We start from the raw sequence: 14,214 nt of genomic DNA on the forward strand, positions 1-14,214 counted from the left end.
TTGTCTGAGCTAAAAAACTACCCAACTATGTTATCAATGCTGCCTGAGATATAACCAGTGACTGTTGTCATGATTTGTGGCCTTCTATTTAGTGAAATGATTCATCAATTGGTCCATGAAATTAAGAAAGCAAAGAACTTGTCAGTGAGACACAGCTTTAAAAGGAACCCTGCATGATCAGACAAGTTCATCTTGATGGATAGATATTTGTGTCTCCCATATGTATATTGAACTAAAAAACTCACTAACTATCCCAGATACCTGCATTTAGAGTAAATGTGAGCTCATAAACTCACCAGGAAGCCACCATGTTTTGGTCCACGCTGGTAGTGTGACATTACAGTGCCGCAGCGCTCCTCACCGTTGCTATGCAGTAACTGTTTTTCTGCTGCTTTCAGCTGTTGCTGCCATAACAGCTTTCATACCAGACATGAGTTTGCTGCGTGTTGGTTTTGCCTCCCTGCTGTTAAAGCTCTGTCATTCCTCCTAAGTTTTACCTCAATAAACCTCCCTACAAGTGACTGGATAGTGGAAGCGTTCTGGGAGCTTTTCAAAATTCAAGCAGTATGCACATACGAAGGGAGTTTCTCCAAAGAAATGCTAAAGTGGACTTTTACTTGAAAAGCGCAAACCAGAAGTGATTTTGCTCTGTGTTTATCTTTACCTGAACCGTATGTAAACAGAAAGCTTCATAAAGAATAGAAGTTATTAAACAGATGCATTTTAGCCCTTGGCCTTTATCTGGTTCGTCAAGAAACAGATTTCAAACATATTCTACCGATGTGGACATAAATATTTACTGTAACAAGGGAAATATGGTTCTGTATTTATCATTTTCCTGTCTAGATGGATAGATAACCACTCATGGTGCAAATAAAAAATAGAAGAGACATCAAATCTTAAAATTCTCTGTGCGTGAGACGTGCAGCGTCTCTGAGATGCAGCCCTAACACTGGCCGCCAGTCTGAAACAGTGGTTACTGCATAGGAATGGAGAGGAGCGCTGGCGGCACTGTGACGTCACAGCGCCAGCTTTCAATAACTAAATATCGGTTATTTTTGAGCTTGATAGGATAGGAAAGTACCAAAGTTACCAAAGTAAAGCAAACATAAGCCATTTTTTTAACCCAAAGACTCTTAATGATCTGAGTTCTTCTCAGTATCACTTGTGTGGTGGAAAGACAAAACAACAATACATTTTTAACAGAGTGAGCTGAGTAGAGTTTGAGTTACAAAGTAAAAAAGGCCATGATAATTTTTAATGCTGAAACCACTTTCTTTTCTTTACAACTAAGCTTATCCAGTTTTCTTGACATTTTTTTGTTTTCTTGATTTTACATCCAAAAACGCCATCATATTATATTTGCATTGAATATATTAAAATATAACTAAGCTAATTAAGTAAACTAATTAATTTCTGTTATTCCAGTGTTAGCATGGATATCAAACTTTTTGAATGAATGTTTTAGGACATGATACAAAGTTTGTCCATGGATCTCAGTGCATGCTACGCCCACAGTTGGAGTTTTTTTAAGCTGAACTCAACTCTATTTATTTGTATAGCACCTTTCATACATAAGACATGTAGCCCAAAGTGCTTTGCAAGAAACAGACGGACAGCAAAGATCAACTAGAAAAGCACTCGGAGAGTACAGACCTCCGCCATTAGCCCTATCTCCCAATAGTAAAGAATCTGTTAAAAAAAATTCCTGGATCCAGACGGTGATCCGGATTACTTCCAAAATCTTATCACTTCTTCCTTATGCCATTTCTGACATTTCCTGAAAATTTCATCAAAATTCATCCATAATTATTTGAGTTATGTTGCTAACAAACAAACTCACAAACTAACTAACAAACCCTGCCGATCACATAACCTCCTTGGCAGAGGTAATAAAACAAAAAAGAACAAAAGACAGTTAAGAATAGAATAAAACAAATTGAGGAAATAAAATCAATACAGAAGAGAGACTAATAAATTAAAAAGTCAGTAAAATACAAAACCATGGATTAAATAATGATAACACTAAGGTAAAAAAATATTAAAGAACAGTAAAAAAAAATTACCTTTTGTTGAAAGCCAGATTAAAAAGATTTATCTTCAGTTTTCTTTTAAAAACATCAGTGGAGCTTGTTAGTCAGATGTCCAGAGGGATTGAATTCCAAAGTTTTGGGGCATAGAAACAGAAAGTTCTCTCCCCAGAAAGTTGAAGCTCTGTGCTATGTTTCAGATGAGAGAGCAGAGGAGAGACATAGTGATGTCTCCTCATCCTTTAAAGTTTTTATTTAATTCCCCAGTCAGCCTGTGTGCTTTTTTTTCCATTCACCTCCATAAACAAACCCATGTAGCAAGCTGTCTGGACGTTACTTACTGTGATAATTAAGCCTTGCTATCACAGATGGTTTTAATTATGATTTTTGTAAATTTTTATAATGGTTTTCATTTAAATCTATAAGCATTTCATGGCCTAGCGGCATAGTAATGCCTGAAGATATTCATGCTGATATCACCATGTCGTGATATTTTGCATCCCATAGCAATTAACATAGCAGGATGGCGAGTGAGCCGACGACCTCTTAGTGCCTCTGAATGTTTATAGTGAAGACAAAAGGTCACAGGGGCGTAAATATCACAGCTTTAAATGGCACTGTGAATTGGAATTAAAAACAAACTATGCATATCCTTTTCATAGAGAACTGCAGCCATCAAATGTGTTTCATTTCTGGGAAAATAACTGAAATGGTGCATTAGTTTATGTAGAATACATCCCCTCTACTCATTTCTCAGGGAACTCACTCTTTCAGGCTGACATATTTCTAAATAGCAGCACTACACAAAGCTGAGTGAGATTTATCATTGTTCCAAGGTCTTCATATCTGGAGAGGTTGCTTGCTATGAAAGCATAATAAAAGTATTTTGAACCCTCTGAATACTCCAGTGCTGTTGTTATTTTTCTGTTTTTAACAAACTCCTCTAAGATATAAGTGAGCCGGAGTCAACATACAACAAGAGCAAAGCAGCTACTGTTAGAGCAACTGGTGAAATGTTTGCCTTGTTATCTACCCAAGCACAGGCTCCGACATGACTCTCTACCACTTTATTTGTGAAAACAGGATCTGGAGAACATTGTTACACTAAGGTTTTAATATAAAACCTTATTTACAAGACATGCCCAGGAAGCAGTACATACTGTTCAGAACAAACTGTGTGAAGTAAGATTCAAGATTAACTTTAGGGAGAAATGTTTGCTGCAGCCATAAAAAAGACACACTCAGTAAATATAAGATAATATAACATTAGATAAATAACAGCAGGTTTTTTAAGTAACAGTGCAAAATTGCAAAAAACCAAACCATATTCCAGTGCCTACCCTGCCTTATTTCCACTATTTAAGAGTGTTATAGACTCAGGGATAAATAAATTTTTAAACCTGCTCAGTCTACAGTGGAGAACTCTGAACTTTCTTGCCGGAGGGCAGCAGCTCAAACTCTGTGTCGAACATGGGACAGATCACTTAAAATCTTATTGGCTTTTCTCAGAGTAGTTTTACAATGACTGGTTAAAGTTTGGATTTCCCTAGATTGGTCCTGACAATGCTCCACAACCACAGCATATACACTCACTGGCCACTTTATTAGGTACACCTTGCTAGTTCTGGGTTGGACCCCCTGTCTTCTGAACTACCTTAATTCTTCATGGCATAGTTTCAGCAAGGGGTTAGAAATATTCCTGAGATTCTGGTCCATACTGACATGATAGCAGTCAGTTTGAGATGATTTGAGCTCTGTGGCATGGTGCATTATCCTGCTGGAGGTAGCCATCAGAAAATGGGCACACTGTGGCCATGAAGGGATGGACATGGTCAGCAACAATACTCAGGTAGGCTGCGGCGTTTAAACTAGTGTTTCTCAACTGGTGGGTCATGACCCACTGAGCAGTTTTCAGTGGGTCCTGAATGTGTGTCTGGAGAAAAGAAGTGGCAAAAGTCTATGAAAAACCTGCAAATATACTGTTTATTTTACTCTTTTATTGTGATAATGGGTACATTTAAATGTTTTATCAATATTTCAACTCATTTATCTTCTTTTCTTGCGATTAAAGAGCTGTTTTTACCATGTTAATTAGGTAATCTCTCAAGATCTCTGGAAAATTGGCTGAAATTTACATGTTATCATGGGGAAAGAGGGGTGTAAAACAAGCCAGTTTTGCCCTGTCTCTTGTTCCTGCCATTCATTCTGTTCCATCTAAGATCTTAAGTGCAACATTTTTATTTCCTAAATGTGCATTGTTGATTTTTTTCAACAAAAAAAATGTGCCAGGAAAATATCCCCACACCATTACACCACCAGCAGCAGCCTGAATCACTGATGCAAGGCAGGATGGATCCATGCTTTTATGTTGTTCACGCCACATTCTGACCCTACCATCTGAATGTCGCAGTTGAAATCAAGTCCCATCAGACAAGGCATTGCTTTTCCAGCCTTTTATTGTACAATTTTGGTGAGCCCATGCAAATAGAAGCCTGTTTTGTTACAACCATGCCTTGGTTGTAACAAATGGTTACTTGAGTTACTGTTGCCTTTCTATCATCTCAAACCAGTCCGCCCATTCTCCTCTGGCCTCTGACATCAATAAGGTATTTTCATCCACACAAATGCTGCTCACTGGACATTTTTCCTTTTTCTGACCATTCTCTGTAAACTCTAGAGATGGTTGTGTGTGAAAATCCCAGTAGATCAGCTGTTTCTGAAATACTCAGACCAGCCTGTCTGGCACCAACAACCATGCCATGTTCAAAGTCACTTAAATCCCCTTTCTCCCTCATTCTGATGCTCTGTTTGAACCTCAGCATTTGTGTCGACAAGCAACTGAACAGGTGTACCTAATAAAGTGGCTGGTGAGTTTGCAAAGAAATGCAAGCTAATGGCAGAATGAGGCTGTGTCAACTCCAGCTCATATTGAGACTAAACACCCCAGTCTGGTAACCGAGGCACAGGAGTTTTTGACTGAAGACTAGAGAAATTGCAGTCACAGACAAAAGCAACAGAGACATTTATCCCTGTAAATACCAAGGCAACATGTGTGGGCGCAGCTTTTTGGCATTGACAACGATCAGAAGTAAGAACTGAGCAAGGCTGCAGGTGGAGGATGATCTGCACTTATTCCTTCTCACAGTGCAAACTTGATAAACATCCATCTTTCCAAGGCAAGCAAAAATGTCATCTTAAAAAACTGTTAATGGATGAGGTATAGTTTTTTACATAAAGAGTTTCAAATATTTTTAAATCCTTTTTTATTGGTGTGGGTGGCGCAGCTTTTAGAGGAGGACCTGATTCCTTTTTAGCAGAGCTCCTTTTGACCCAGACATGGCAGCGTTTTTAAGTCAAAGATGAGCCCCTGTTCTCTGAGTTCACTTACTCTTTCATTATTGAGCTCCAACATAATGAGGCATGCTAAATATTTACATGATAAAATCTGTCATTCTCTGTCAAGTAAAACTCTTAGTGTATCATCCCCTTATTCTCTTTTAATGTCTCTATTTTTAATTTAATGTCATACAAAATAAAACAAATATGCAGTCCAACTCTTTGCATCTTTCTCTTGTTTTTATGCAGATGATTTCTGCCTCTGCAGCAAGTTTCCAGTTGTTTTAACCGCATAAAAATGAGAAAGTAGTGGATTATGTTTCAGATGTTGTGAAGAGTGATAATACCTGGATCTGAACTCTCATCTGTGAGCAAACTTCTCTCACCTGTGACATTAGCTCCTCTTCCAATGCTGATTTCTGTGTCTGCAGGATGCGATGCTCTTCCTGCTGCAGTGCTTAAGCCCTTGTCTATCCACCTTGAGCCTGAGCTCAACACCAGCGACGAAATCACTATAAAAAGAGCCAATTATTTATAGTCGGCTCCGTGACAGGGCCAGTCCCACTTATCTTTCAGGGTGCAGTCCCCTAGGCCTTCCGCCTCGCATTTTCAGCATTGTCAGAGCTCCCCCGACGGCCCGATCTTTCATCACTGCACCAGGCTGACATTTCTCCAAATATCAATGATAGTTTTTATGTGTTGCAATAATTTATCAGGCTCAGAGATACACCAAAGCGCTTTTTTTTTTTTTCCAGCGCTGACTGGAACACAACAGCAAAAAGTTTTTATAACTAGAGCTCATAAGAAAGAAGAATTTGAGAAATGTTTTTTTCTTGTGGAACATAAATAATTCAGTTGTGTGTTGGAGACAAAGATGTGCTGTGTTTTCACGTCTCAACCCTTTTATTACACTAGCACAGCCTAAATGCAGTGTTTGGCTTTTACAGTTCCACTTCTAAGCCTTTATTTAGTGGGAGCTTTTCTTCATCTCCTAAACTTTCATATTAACTTTGTTCACAAAGCTGCTAACAACCTGCAAAGCTGTGGCTGGGCTCTATCGCCTAATCACTGCACATTAATTGAGCTGACCTTTAGTAGTGTCTTGTTGAAGCTGAGGTATTGAAATGAACTTGCGGAGTAATGATTCTCCTCCTCTCCCTCCCCTCTCATCAGAGGAGCGGACTCTCTCGTCACTGTAATAGCAGATTCTTTGAGCAGTAAGCTGCAATTAGTGTGGAGGAGGAGACCGCGCTATGTGTATTGATTTCTCTCAGGCTCAGTGTAAATGCCACAGGAACACAGAGGACATGAAAACATGGATCCAGGCTGGCTGATGGAGTAACATGGCTGGATTGTTTAAAGGATCCATTCATGTATTCATGGCAGTAGAAACAATCAAAACACCAGTTTGTGCAAGCTCAGATATTGTTGAACAGCATTGAATATAATGCTTGTAGCAAGTCGAGCCTGTTCTTTATCAGTTGATTAAAGTGCTGCTTTTGGAAGCTAAAAAATCAATTGATGTTATCACAAAGATTGATAAAGGTAAAAGTTGGAAATGCATTTAATGAGATGCAGACAATATGAACAACCAAAAGAGCAAAGCTGACATTGTTTAAAGAACACAAAATGATTTTATTGATAAAACTTTATTGTAAATACTACTATATACCATTTTCATAACCTTTTTTCTTTGTTCTCTGCACTCTGCCAAAGCTGGGTTCCCTGCTTTCTACAGCTGAGAGGCAGAATAGCTACAGCTGCATTGTTTTTTTTGACAGATTTACCTACAGTGGAGAAATATCACAGATTTTGAATGTCCGACACAAACTACATTACATTTTAGTCTAGTTTTAGTCATCTTGACGAAAACAAAACTTAGTTTTTGTCAGTTTTAGTCATCACAGATCTATTTTTGTTAGTCTAGTTTTTGTCATGGAAAAAAGGCTGTAGACAAACATTTTTAGTCATATTTTTAGTCGACGAAAATCACACTGGTCCATCCTGATGTAAGCCAATTCAATCACCGACCCCAACACTGATGTGGTTTCAAAAACAGCACATTAAATGATTCTGATTATTAAAGATCACATATTTGACCCCTTTAAGACAAGTTTATATGAGTCTCAGAGGTCCCCAAAACATGCCTGTGAATTCTGTTGCTGAACAAACACTCCAGTATTGATCAAGTTAACATATTTCAATCCTTAAAACACACGTTGATCTATTAGGGAATGATAATGAATAAAGAGAAAGACTTCAGCTGGCACATTCCTGTTGGTCCAACATAAAACTCCACTAAAATTAATTTTTTATACAGCCAATATTTACAGCTGATACAGGCCAGTTTTCATAGCCAATAATCTGCCTATATTGTTCTTAGAAAAGACTTGTAAGGTTGTGGCTCACAGATAAAAAAAAAACTAACGCCAGCTCTAAAGTTATCATTTTATTGTTTATATCTTTAAAATGTGATCTGTGCAAAAATAGGTGCAAGACTTTCACTGTTAGTATGTGTAAAGATGATCATGCATGAATATTTGTGTTGCAGGAACAGTGACCTCCTCTTCTGTCTGGCATACCTGTTCAGTATCTTAACTGTGTTACATGAAGGTTTTCTTAATCATACAACAATAAGTGATATTATGTAAATAAATGTGCGTCTAAGGTTTTAGTTGGTGGATCTCGTTTTATTTAAGCAAAACAGAACCAGCTGTTGTTCCTCCTCATTGGTCTGTGAGCTAAACAGCTGTTGGCTTCAGCTCCACTTTGAAAGTGCAGACATGACAGTGATTGAAATGCTCGTTTTACTGTGAAAAGATGCAAAGAATTCTTTTGCTTAGCTTCTCCAAAGGTTGCAGATATCCTTGATGACAGTTAAAAACAAACAGGAAGTTTTTTATGATGGACAATTGGGCAAAAAATAATAAAAGCACCTCATCCTCGTTGCTCATAATGCTGGGTGGTAAATGAGGCATTTTATGAAAAAACAGCTCAACCCAAAGCTTAGAACAGGTCCAAAACCTACAGCTCTGTACATGGACCACACACAATGTGTTCTCTGTGGTGTGTGATCACCAATAGTCTGTTTTTCTTTTCTTTTACCTTGTCTGTCCTTGTGTGCATCTGACTCATCTCCACCAGACAGCAGAAATGTGGGTTTGACACAAATTACAACTTGTCATCTATTTAGGGAAAGATGTTCCACAGTGAATTCTCTCGGGTGTATGGAGTGCCTCATGAATGAATGAGGGAAAATGCTCCAACACTTTTATTGCAGACTTCACTGTTGCTTCACAGTGTAATTTGTCATGTAGCTAATTAACATAGTAATTCTTTTTTTTCCCCCTCACCCTTGTTTTGATTAGCAGTCATTATCTGACAAACAGACAGACTCTTAGCTAAGGAAGTGTCATGCAAAGGTAAACCATAGACTCTTACAGTTATCATAGTTAAATTTCATGTGGATAAAGAGAACATCGGGTCATGTCTTTGTGGGCGTGAGTACTTGAAAAAGACAGCACTGACAGTTACAACAGACCTGCTGCAGGGTGAGAGGAAAGATCCTTATAAGCAGAAACTCTTCTTAATAAAACAACTTTTCCTTAACTTTAACAAAAAAGAAGCTTAGATACATAATTTTAGACCTGTAAGCTTTCAAGATTGAAAGTCTTTATTGTTAATTCTTCAATATGTACAGGAGATATAGAGGACCAAAAATGGGTTTCTCTCTTATCCATGATGAAATATCAATAAAATAGAATGTAGACAAAACCCAGCAAACATCATACATACAATATAAAAAACAGTTTATATTTAAATTGAATGGCCTGTTCTCCTCACTTTGCTGTCCGTTCATGGTCTTGGAGAGAAAAACATAAAACCATCAAAACTTACTTTTTTGACCCCAAAAATGGAAGAACAAGTGTGCCCAAAAAAGTCTTTAGTCATTCTTGTTTTTTTGTGTAATACATAGAAGTCTTTGAGTTTGAATTTCCGTTTTTTTTTTCCTTTCGTCTTCTGTTTTTTCTTTATAGTCTTGTAACTTTTTATAAAACCAAGTTGCATCGCTGCAGCACACATGCAGTGCTGTGAAAAAGCATTTGCACCCTTTCTGATTCCTGATTTTTTTTGCATCTCAGTTGGATTTAAGTCTGGACTTTGACTTGGCCACTCCAAAACCTTAATTTTGTTTGTTTGGAGCCATTCAGAGGTGGACTTACTGGTATATTTTGTGTTTTTGTCCTGCTGCATAACCCAAGAGCACCTGAGCTTGAGGGCATAAACTGATGGCTGGATGTTGGCCTTCAGGATTTTCTGATAGACAGCAGAATTCATTGTTCCATCAATCACAGCAAGTTGTCCAGGTCCTGAAGCAGCAAAGCAGTCCAAGACCATCACACTGCCACCACCATGTTTAACTGTTGGCCTGATTTTGTTTTTTTTCAAATGCTGTGTTATTTTTCCTCCAGATGTAACAGGCCACACACCTTCCAAAAAGTTTAACTTTTGTCTCCTCAGTCCACAGAATATTTCTCCAAAAGTCTTGGGATCATCAAGGTGTTTCTTGGCAAATGTGAGATGAGCCTTTGTGTTCTTTTTTGTCAGCAGTGGTTTTGGCCCTGGAACTCTCCCATGAATGCCATTTTTGTCCAGTGTCTTTCTTATGGTTGAGTCATGAACTCTGACCTTAACTGAGGCCAGTGAAGCCTGCAGATCTTTGGAGGTCGTTCTGGGTTCTTTTACGACCTCCTAGATGAGTCGTAGATGCACTCTTGGAGTAATCTTGGTTGGCCAACCACCCCTGGGAAGGTTCACCACTGTTCCCAGTTTTCTCCATTTGTGGATAATGGCTCTGACTGTGGTTTACTGGAGTCCCAAAGCCTTGGAAATGGTTTAGTAACCTTTTTCAGGCTGATAGATTCCAATCACTTTGTTTCTCATTTGCTCTTGAATTTCTTTGGATCATGGCATGATGCGTTTCTTTATGAGATCTTCTAGCCTACTTCACTTTGTCTGACAGGTTCTATTGAAGTGATTTCTTGATTCAACAAACCTGGTGGTAATCAGGCCTGGGTGTGGACAGTGAAATTGAACTCAGCTTTCCAAGAACTGTGGTTAATCACAGTTAACTCATGGTCTAACAAGAGGGGACATTACTTTTTCACATAGGACCAGATTGGTTTGGATTTTTTTCTCTCCTTGAAAAAATGAATAATCATTCAGACACTGCATTTTCTATTTACTTGGGTTGTGTTTGTGAGATATGAAAATTGGTTTGATGATCCGAAACATTTAAGTGTGATAAATATGCAAAAAAATCAGGAATCAGTAAGGAGGAAAATGCATTTTCATGGCACTGTATTCTTAAAGCTCAGGTTGTCCTGAAAAAAAGGATGTTTAGAGCTTGACTGTGCACCACAGGGTTGATGTTTTACAAGCTTTTTAAGACAAAACATCCAGGGGAGACACAGGGGTTAAAAAATAGCTTAGGGCTCAGAGAGTGAATTATTTTGTGTGACAGACAAAACTGATGTCACGATTTAACTAACACTGCTGCTTGCTTCTCGTTTGCTGGAATTTTTTAGTGCCTTCATAGACATGATGTTAAAAGGAACAAGCTTGCAAACTCACAAATTGTTTTAAATAAATGGACATTAGTAGGAAGAAAGAACACTTTCTAAGTAAGTGTTTGAAAAATATGGGTTTACACTAGATTTCCTGGTTTATGAAAGACTTGGATGTTCTGCTTTAGGAGGGTTTTAGCTGGCCCCAAAGGATTTTCAGGTTTCAAAGTAGGCCATGGCATACTTGAGTTTCAGAAGGGCAGCTAATGACCATTAGAATAATGGAGATTGTATTATTTTAAACACATGCTATCCAAAAGAACTTGTGTATCTAAAAATTTACAACCTTGTTCATAGTAAGCAGTAAGTCTGCTGTGCTGAGTTTTTAGGGTTTAAATTTCTAAACAAGCCGATTCCATGTGATTTGTTCTTGTCCTAAACATTCCTCCTCAAACTCCTAGGTGAAAAAGCTTTAAATTTATCCCTTGTTTTTGTGTCATGCAGGCAAGTTGTGACCATGCGCTGCCTGGCTGCTCGGGTCAACTACAAGACCCTCATCATCATCTGCGCCCTCTTCACACTCATCACTGTGCTGTTATGGAACCGCTGCTCCAGTGACACCACCTTACGCTTCCTGCCCCGCGCTGCTTTGGTGGCTCCCAGTCCAAAGGTGGGGGATGCTAGCATCAGCAGCCAGCAGCACCCTCCTCAACCTCCTGAGCCCCCGCCTGTCGTCGGGGGTCTGGGCGGGATTAAGTTTGAAGAAATCGACTGCCTGATCAATGATGAATCCACCATCAAAGGCCGGCGAGAAGGCGGAGAAGTGTACCTGCCCTTCAGCTGGATGGAGAAATACTTTGAGGTGTACGGCAAAGTGGTGCAGTACGACGGCTACGATCGGTTTGAGTTCCAGCACAGCTACTCGAAGGTTTACACGCAGCGGGAGCCCTACCACCCTGACGGGGTCTTCATGTCGTTTGAGGGGTACAATGTAGAGGTCCGTGACCGTGTCAAGTGTATAAGCGGAGTGGAAGGTAAGACTTGTAAACAGATGTTCATCTCATGGATGTTTTTATATTAAGTTTTTTACATAGCCTGTTTCAGGAACGCCATTTGAAGGCATGAATGTCAGTAGTTTTAACAGCATTACATTACAAAGTCCTGTACTGTACTGTACATCAGTAAAGTTTGGGTTTTAGTTTATATTGAATTTTTTGTTATTGTCATTGAAAGGTTAAACATCTACGAGATACTGCATACACTGTCAATTATTGATGAGACAATGCTAAATATAATATTAAACCAGTCAGTACAGCATTTGTAGTTCCATAAGAGCATGTAAATAAGCAAAGCTTAAAATGCCATATGGCAGGTAGATATTTTTACCAGTATAAGAAAACTATGCAGCGCTATATCCTGCTCTCTGCCTTCTGCACGTAAAAGTGTAAAGCTTCAGCCCAGAGATCTCTCATTCTCATGTGCTACTGTTGAGGTGAAACCAGTCAAACCACACTCAGAATACTTCTGATACGTGGATCAATTCAAATGCATCATTGGTTTTTACTGCCAACAGGTCAGAGCTGATTTTTCTGTGAAATAAAAGCAGCAGTGAGCACAACCATGCAATCATGTCTGTGTTCATCATGCAAGTGACTGACAGTAGTCAGAAATGTGTTGTGTTTGTCCTAATGCAGGTTGGAGACGCATCCATACAGAGAGTAACAACAGCTAGTTCTGCTACACCGGGCCAGTGTTTATTATCCTGAATCAGTGTGTATTGCGATATGTATTGTCTTTGGCTATTTGTATCATGCTGCATCTTGTATCATGAGGGTGTGGGAAATATCCAGCCATAGAGACCGTACGCAGTAGTAGTAGAGGACCCCGACTTTAAGTGTTCATCTGAGGTGCTCAAACCTCATTACAGTGTCTCATCTTGTATATGTATAAGTCAGTCTGTGGTGCTTTACTGGCATACACAAGTAATGATTTAACACAAACAACACCTCTAACTTGCTGTGACTCTTAACTGTGTTGATATATATTTAGTATATAAATAAGACACAACTGTCAGACTTAAATTTGAGAAACCTAGAAGTATGTACGCTGTTTTTTCTTGCTGAACCAAACTTGCCCTGAACCATGGCCCTAATACCGAGGCACAGGTTGACCTGTGACCTCTGTGAATTCTTAGTCTTTTGCAGAGGGAGGTGTAAATCAGTGCGCTCTTATAACACAAAGGGAAATTGTGCTTTTTTATTAAATCCAGCCCTTATCCTGGAAATAAAGGGTTTAGTAAATGAGGTGTAATTCATCTTAGCGATGCATGATAAAAGTTTGATCTTTGAGAAAGTGAATAAGGACTTGATTAACAGGACGGATCAGATTTCAGAAACACCTACTCCATCTCTGCCACCTTTCCCAGACTTCGTTATACTTTTTTAGCACAAACGCTATCAAACATCATTTGTGTCGAGTCAATTAAAGCTTAATCTTTTCTTCGTTCAGACACTGTCAGCAATTCTTCGTAGAGGATGTCAGTAATGTGACTTCACCCCTCCCTCTCTCGCCACACTTTGCGTCCGTCCTCAAAGTTGTTTTCTTCATTTGGTTCCTTTTAAAGTAATTACCATGAAGGATCAATAGCTCATTTTAAAAAGCTATTAGTTCAAACCACATTGTCATCAATAAACTTCAGCGCCTCGCTCACTTGAAGAAGTGGCCTCATGTACTTGCCTCAGATTCCAAAATAGATATTCATTGTCTTTTTCTCTGTTGTCAAAATGCAGGAGCCAACAGTGGCACAGGAGACAACATTACTGCAGGAAGTCAAAACACAGGGGCTGAAAGTTTCCCTTACAAATCCAAATATAACACTGTTGCATTTGATAATGTTGGAGGGAAAGAAAGCTTTGATTTGTATACATTTCACCACAGTTCTGGGTTCTTTGCCCCCTTAGGAGTAAGCTTTTGTTTCAGTTGGGGGGATGCAATAAAAGATGATACATTCACTGGCACAGAGTCAGTAGCTGAGCTTAGCTTGATGAGTAATGATAGCAAGTGTCTCAAAGAGCAATTTGGCGACAGTAAATAGGTATTTCTGCAGAGATGGATTGTGCTGTTTCCCATGTAGGCATTTGTTTTCTACACAGTGATACAAATCTGTTTCTTTTTTCATCTCACAAACACACAGCTATAGTATTTTCTCTGTCTCCTTGTGAAGCACAGATCATATCAGGAGATCAGCCTAATGTATAGTCAAATCAGATTTACAATCGTTC

At 38.9% G+C, this 14,214-nt stretch overlaps 1 protein-coding gene across 1 annotated transcript in view; it reads left to right on the top strand.

The window, feature by feature from the left end:
* The window catches only part of glceb (glucuronic acid epimerase b), a 104,238-nt gene that overhangs the window by 61,673 nt on the left and 28,351 nt on the right, over positions 1 to 14,214 (top strand). The window contains exon 4 of the mRNA XM_041784256.1: positions 11,438 to 11,967. Within this exon, the coding sequence (XP_041640190.1) occupies positions 11,451 to 11,967 (517 nt within the window). The 5' untranslated portion in view covers positions 11,438 to 11,450. The remainder of the gene's footprint in view (positions 1 to 11,437; positions 11,968 to 14,214) is intronic.

This window comes from Cheilinus undulatus, linkage group 1 (genome assembly GCF_018320785.1).
Source record: "Cheilinus undulatus linkage group 1, ASM1832078v1, whole genome shotgun sequence".
Lineage (NCBI taxonomy): Eukaryota > Metazoa > Chordata > Actinopteri > Labriformes > Labridae > Cheilinus > Cheilinus undulatus.